We start from the raw sequence: 7871 nt of genomic DNA, 5'->3' as shown, positions 1-7871 counted from the left end.
TATATTGAAAAAGTGAGAATACTTAAAATAAATTTTTTTTTTTTTGAAATATTTAAAATATAAAAATATTGGAAAAGTTTAAAATATTTAAAAAATAAAATATTGAGAAAGTGAAAATAATCAAAATAAAAATATTGAAAATATTGAAAAAATTAAATATATTTAAAAAATAAAATATTGAAAAGGTGAAAATATTCAAAATTAAAAGAGGGTGAAAATTTTTAAAAATAGAAATATTGAAAAAATATTAAAAATATTTAAAAAAAGAAAAAAATAAAAATATCCTGCATATGAAACTCTTAATTTTCACTTAAGTACTATTACAATGGAAGATTTAAAGAAGTCAGTTACTGAATTGTCGGGTGCTGTAAACGCCCTAATAAGTAATATCCGGAGCGTAGAGGTACGCCTGGGCAGTATTGAGCAAATGAATGGGCAAAACACTCAAGCCCTGAATACGCTCAATAGTGGGGTCGCAGGCATGTCTCAGAGAGTAGACGGAAAGGAATTATTTTTTCAATGACACTAATTTAACACTTTTATTCCAATGACACTTATTTAATGAGTTTATATTAAGATTCAGACTATCACGATCCACTCCCGAACTCCAATTGGTTCTCCAATTAAAGATACATAAGTCAAATTGAGTTTTTCCACGAAATATAAATAAAAACGTTATATTCATAACTATTGCCGACTGTTTTAACATACTACTATTCTACCTCTATATGTTGTTGGAGGTAAGGCGAGTCATTCTTACAAGACCGCTAATGTTTTAAGTAATGAATTTTTAGAAAAAAGGTTTTTAATATATTATCTTTGCTACCGATTGTTTGCTTATCTCCTATTCAAAATACTTTTTATTCTTTTATCCGCATTAAGGAAATATTTGTTAATACAAATTTGTTAAAAGAAATCTCAAGCTATATCAAATTTAAGGTAAATTTTTGCTATCGTTTGGGTACTCGACTCCGAAACTATCTTTACGGCGCAAGAAAGATTAAAATTTATACAGACCATCAACCGCTTACCTATGCTTTGGGTAACCGGAATTTCAACGCGAAATTGAAAAGATGGAAGGCTCGCATTGAGGAATACAGCCACGAATTGATTTACAAGCCAGGTAAATCAAATCACGTGGCTGATGCATTATCACGTCTGAAAACCCAAATCAACCATCTAACTTCAGGAACAAACTAACAGAAATTTCGATCGAGGTTGCTTAGCTTAACAAGAGCATGCCTGTAAGCGAGATAAATCGTACCTTAGTAGGTTGGGGAAGGCATGCCTGTCCTCGACTAAAACGGAATACTACGATCTCCCCATGGCAAGCTCGAGAAACATGCTAAGCAACGCTCATATCAAACGATATCAAATTCTTGAAAGTTAAATCCTTAGAATCCTTTCCATGTTAAAATTTTATGAATTCACATTATTTTACATAAAAATGTATGAAGAACAAAATCGAAAGATAAAGAAATTCTTATACAAACAATTGGAACTGCACCCGAAAGTGAACTAAAAGCCTCTGCAAGTAATGACAATGTCAATGCCCTGGCAGCTCAGCAATGGCATAAGGTTGAGAGGCATAGGTAGTGACATTGTACATTTAGTCATGCTTTGTTGGAAGTACGGTGACATACCTCAAAAAGAAAAAAATAAATAAAAGGAACCCATCGGGTCATAAATATACATTATTACAAATAAAAGGAACCCATTAGGTCACAAATACAAAATATAAAAAAAAAACAAAACAAAAAGGAACCCAAAGGGTCAAAATAAAAAAAAGGAAAAAGCCTACTAACCCTTACAAATAAAAGGAACCCATTGGGTCACAAATACAAAATACAAAAAAAAAAAACAAAACAAAAAGGAACCCAAAGGGTCAAAATAAAAAAAAGGAAAAAGCCTACTAACCCTTACAAATAAAAGGAACCCATTGGGTCACAAATACAAAATATAAAAAAAAAAAAACAAAACAAAAAGGAACCCAAAGGGTCAAAATAAAAAGGAAAAAGCCTACTAACCCTTACAAATAAAAGGAACCCATTGGGTCACAAATACAAAATATAAAAAAAAAACAAAACAAAAAGGAACCCAAAGGGTCAAAATAAAAAAAAATGGATAAAGCCTACTAACCCTTACTAACAAATATCCCGCTCATAGTTTCATTCAATAGAAACTTTTCCGCCTTCCCGAAATCCTCTCACTCCAATTAACTAACTACTAACACATTAAAATAGAAACATTTGATAATTTCTCTTACAATATAAATTGTGAAAGGCTAATTTTTCTTTATTACATTTCAATATTAAAATACACTATTGAATAATTAGATTTGAAACATCAAATACCAAACAATTACTAAATGTAATTTCTGATTCATTTTCAAAAATTTACACCAATTTATATTCTTAAATTTGTAGCCTTACGAATATATTGGAGTTCCAACAGTAAAATTTAATATTGTTATTGAGGGATTAGAATTAGAAGGATTAGAATACATTATTATTCGAATAATTTGCTATAATTTTCATACTTTAATGTGTTTAAATTTTTCTATGAAATAAGATTTATTTACGTAACGTAACATTTTCCTATTTTGAACACTTTATGTTTTAATTGATACAATAGACTTAAGCCATTAGACTATAATTATTTCTTAGGTTATGCCTCTGTGCAACCGCACAAGCATATGTCGTATTTAATCTGGACTCTCCTCTTCTAACTATTCGTGATGACTATGGCTGGATGATCAATGGACACTTCAAATTAATTCATAACATCGACTTAAAACGTTATGAGAATATATTAAATCGATTAAAGGACGAAAACGATAAGATGAATGAGACAACCGGCATCAAGGATGTTATCAACTTTCACCTGGAAAGAATTCAAATTCAACTTGATGAACTAAAGGGACCTAAAGTCGAGAGATTTAAACGCTCAATTAACTGGATCGGTTCCGCGTGGAAATGGATAGCTGGCTCGCCTGATGCATCAGATTGGGATGAGATTCTGCGAAGTCAAGACACAATTATTTCTAATAACAACCAGCAATAGAAAATCAACTCCGAAATTTCCATGAAAACTCAAGAGATCTTGCGAACCCTTAATGGAGCTGTTACTACAACAAATGATATTCTGGGACACAGCATTCAGGCCAAGTTTTCACAAGAGTTACAACACAAGGTTATGATTCTGAAGGATGAAGTGGGCGAATTAGTCTTAGCTTACCAAATGGCCAAGGCTAAAGTTGTAAATAGCAACCTATTGAACAAAGAAGAGATAAATCAATTAATAGGTGAAATAGAAGTTCTTCCTTATAGTAATTTTATTGAAGCCATTGAATATAGCGAACCTTCTATTTACACCAATGGTACTACCCTGCTCTACATACTGTCGATGCCAAAAGTAGAGGAAACCAAATTCAACCACCTGATCGTACGAGCAGTCTTAAAAAAGGGTCAGAAAGTGGATCTAAATTATAAAACCATACTGATGAACAAGGACGAAACCTATGGTATCAAGGGCAATTGTCTACGTTTAAGCACAGCCATGGTTTGCAACAAAGAAATGCTTGATCTGTTGCCAGAGGACGATTGCTTACCACGACTTTTGAAGGGTGGTCAAACAGCTTGCCGCTATGTAACTGGTGGGGAATCAAGGATAGAACTACTCAAAGAAGACACATTATTCCTGGACAACTTTAATGGTAGCATTTGGTCTAACGGAACGTCCCATCACCTAGATGGCTCCTTCATTTTACAAATGGAAAATGAATCCTTGACGATCGACAATAAATTATATTGGAGTATAGCCAGTTCAGGAGTGCAAGTTCTCCCACCTGTACTTACCACCATCACAAAGAAGAGCCTGTCAGTAAACCTTAATCTCATCCATGAAATGGCTTCAACAAATATACAGTTATTGGGGTACCTAAAGGAAAAACTTCATGGTTTATGACATCTGGATCATTGGCCCTGTTCCTATTAATGGGCCTAATTTTCATAATCTGGAGGAAATTGACAACAAAGACCGACCTCCCTAAACTCAACCTGCGAATACTACAACAAACTTCGTCCTCAAATCCGAATCTGCGGGACGCAGATCTTTAAAGGGGGAGGAGTTAACACACTGCAGTCTTCACGAGCCACTGTCTTGCGATACTTTTCTGCTACACGTGTTGCCGAGTAAGCAATTACGGAGTATTGCGAAAATGCAACATGATATGTTCCCACAGGCACTCAACTTTAACACGAGTTGCATTGTCAACATAATTCACCTGTGGGAAACATATTTGGTAGAGTAATAACGGCGTCGCTGCCAAGATATGGAGACTTAAAGCTAAGAAGGAGAATTTGGAAACGGCAGTGTTGTTCGGGAGTCGTGCGTGTTCAGTTCTAATATTATACTTAATATACTGATTGTGAAATAATTGTGATTCATATACTGATTGTGAAATTAAAAATCCTTTTTGTAATATTTTATACTTAATATACTGATTGTGAAATAATTGTGATTCATATACTGATTGTGAAATTAAAAATCCTTTTTGTAATTTTAAATAAACGGTGTAATTAATTTTCCGTCTGTTGACGGAGTGTTTTTTTATTTCGATATTACGAATAAAAACTCTTATCTTTTATTTATTTATTTATTTATTTATTTATTTATTTATTTATTTATTTATTTATTTATTTATTTATTTATTTATTTATTTATTTATTTATTTATCTACACGACAAGATTAAAATCTTATATTTAATGTGCAGATTTGTAGGTACAGAACAATATCCAATTAAGTAAAGTTATAATTTAATTTAAGTAAAGTTATAATTACAATTGCGCTTGTTAAAAAAATACAAAAGTTTAAATGATATTGATATAAATTTAAACAAAAATATAAAAAAAAATATACACTACCGGTCATCTGAATAGGTTTGAATTTTTTTCTTTTTATATGTTAAGGTATCTTCTCATGTGTTCGTACTACAGATCCATACTATATAGTTTTTGAGAGTCCTATACTATGCCAACATTCTCAAGAAAAAACTTGACGGTGTTGCCATATTTTCGGAAAATATACCAATTATAATAAAAAATGTACAAAAAAGTGTCCAATTTTTGCGATCATCAGAATAGGTTTGAATCAAATAAAATTGAAAAATTGTACTACCCAAGCAAATATTGCGCAGTTTTTTGGTTTAGTTTAGTAAAATGGAATATTCTGATAAATCCTACAACAAATTTGACCCGCTTTATTAGGAACGTGGGTTCAATTCCCAACATGGAAAAGTTAGCAAGAACTTTCAGATAAAATCAATAAATATTCCAACAAAAACGTTTTATAAACATGCTTTAAATTACTTTTTGATTTCGTTAGATCTCTTCTGAGCTTCGAAATTTGTCTGAAAGCAAATACCAAGGGTAGCCATATTATTAGGATCGATAAATTAGAAAGGTCATTGAAAATAGTTGGTATTTGAGTTCAAGTTTCATTTTTTAACTATCCTTGCAGTACAAATTTAAGTATTATCATGCTCACAAATCCATCATAGTTGACCACATGTATCATAAATGTTCGAAAATTTGTCTGGAAGAATGTTTCGTTGACGACAATAAAGTAGAAAATTGTAATTCAAATTTTACTCACAGGGACATGATATCGCCGACTTTTATAGTGCTGTATAACCTCAGTAGTCCATTGTTTTGTACTTATTCGTGTTTGTTTTATGACTTGTGAACAGAAAAAAACTTTTTGCCTGACTATATAGGTATTACAGCATTATAAAAGTCGGCGATATCATGCCCCTTTGACTTAAATTTGATTTACAATTTTCTACTTTATTGTCGTCAACGAAACATTCTTCCAGACAAATTTTCGAACATTTATGATACATGTGGTCAACTATGATGGATTTGTGAGCATGATAATACTTAAATTTGTACTACAAGGATAGTTAAAAAATGAAACTTGAACTCAAATACCAACTATTTTCAATGACCTTTCTAATTTATCGATCCTAATAATATGGCTACCCTTGGTATTTGCTTTCAGACAAATTTCGAAGCTCAGAAGAGATCTAACGAAATCAAAAAGTCATTTAAAGCATGTTTATAAAACGTTTTTGTTGGAATATTTATTGATTTTATCTGAAAGTTCTTGCTAACTTTTCCATGTTGGGAATTGAACCCACGTTCCTAATAAAGCGGGTCAACTTTGTTGTAGGATTTATCAGAATATTCCATTTTACTAAACTAAACCAAAAAACTGCGCAATATTTGCTTGGGTAGTACAATTTTTCAATTTTATTTGATTCAAACCTATTCTGATGATCGCAAAAATTGGGCACTTTTTTGTACATTTTTTATTATAATTGGGATATTTTCCGAAAATATGGCAACACCGTCAAGTTTTTTCTTGGGAATGTTGGCATAGTATAGGACTCTCAAAAACTATATAGTATGGATATGTAATACGAACACATCAGAAGATACCTTAACATATAAAAAGAAAAAAATTCAAACCTATTCAGATGACCGGTAGTGTATATATATATGTAAAAAAGATAAAATCGTTACTTTGACGGTATCAAAAAATGTTTATTCAGTTGTATTGAAAAAACTGAACAGCCTTTTCTTGAAGATAGAAGCGTTGCTGATGAGTTGTGTTTTATTTGGTAACGTATTCCAAAGACGAGGAGTTGAAATATAGAAATATAGAATACAAAAGTTGACCGGGCATGACTTTCCCAATACAAAAGTTGACCGGGCATGACTTTCCCAATACAAAAGTTCACCGGGCATGACTTTCCCAGTACAAAAGATCACCGGGCATGACTTTCCCAATACAAAAGTTGACCGGGCATGACTTTCCCAATACAAAAGTTCACCGGGCATGACTTTCCCAGTACAAAAGATCACCGGGCATGACTTTCCCAATACAAAAGTTCACCGGGCATGACTTTCCCAATACAAAAGTTCACCGGGCATGACTTTTCCCATACAAAAGTTCACCGGACATGACTTTTCCCATACAAAAGTTCACCGGGCATGACTTTCCCAATACAAAAGTTCACCGGGCATGACTTTCCCAGTACAAAAGTTCACCGGGCATGACTTTCCCAATACAAAAGTTGACCGGGCATGACTTTCCCAATACAAAAGTTCACCGGGCATGACTTTCCCAATACAAAAGTTCACCGGGCATGATTTTCCCAATACAAAAGTTCACCGGGCATGACTTTCCCAATACAAAAGTTCACCGGGCATGACTTTCCCAATACAAAAGTTCACCGGGCATGACTTTCCCAATACAAAAGTTCACCGGGCATGACTTTCCCAGTACAAAAGTTCACCGGGCATGACTTTCCCAATACAAAAGTTCACCGGGCATGACTTTTCCCATACAAAAGTTCACCGGGCATGACTTTTCCCATACAAAAGTTCACCGGGCATGACTTTCCCAATACAAAAGTTCACCGGGCATGACTTTCCCAATACAAAAGTTCACCGGGCATGACTTTTCCAATACAAAAGTTCACCGGGCATGACTTTCCCAGTACAAAAGTTCACAGGGCATGACTTTCCCAGTACAAAAGATCACCGGGCATGACTTTCCCAATACAAAAGTTGACCGGGCATGACTTTCCCAGTACAAAAGTTCACCGGGCATGACTTTCCCAATACAAAAGTTCACCGGGCATGACTTTCCTAATACAAAAGTTCACCGGAGATGACTTTTCCCATACAAAAGTTCACCGGGCATGACTTTCCCAATACAAAAGTTCACCGGGCATGACTTTTCACATACAAAAGTTCTCCGGGCATGACTTTCCCAATACAAAAGTTCACCGGGCATGACTTTC

At 33.6% G+C, this 7871-nt stretch overlaps 1 protein-coding gene across 1 annotated transcript; it reads left to right on the top strand.

Annotated features, from left to right (window-relative positions):
• The first annotated feature begins 325 nt into the window (after positions 1-325).
• Positions 326-3966, top strand: LOC141396286 (uncharacterized). The gene is made up of 2 exons (XM_073971667.1): positions 326-493; positions 3064-3966. Exons 1-2 carry the CDS (start codon positions 326-328, stop codon positions 3964-3966), a joined length of 1071 nt encoding a protein of 356 aa, XP_073827768.1.
• The last annotated feature ends 3905 nt before the right edge of the window (positions 3967-7871 follow it).

This window comes from Musca autumnalis, unplaced genomic scaffold (genome assembly GCF_047663935.1).
Source record: "Musca autumnalis isolate F117 unplaced genomic scaffold, ASM4766393v1 scaffold_200, whole genome shotgun sequence".
Lineage (NCBI taxonomy): Eukaryota > Metazoa > Arthropoda > Insecta > Diptera > Muscidae > Musca > Musca autumnalis.
Note: the sequence above shows the minus strand (reverse complement) of the source record. Positions and strands in the feature narration are given on the sequence as shown.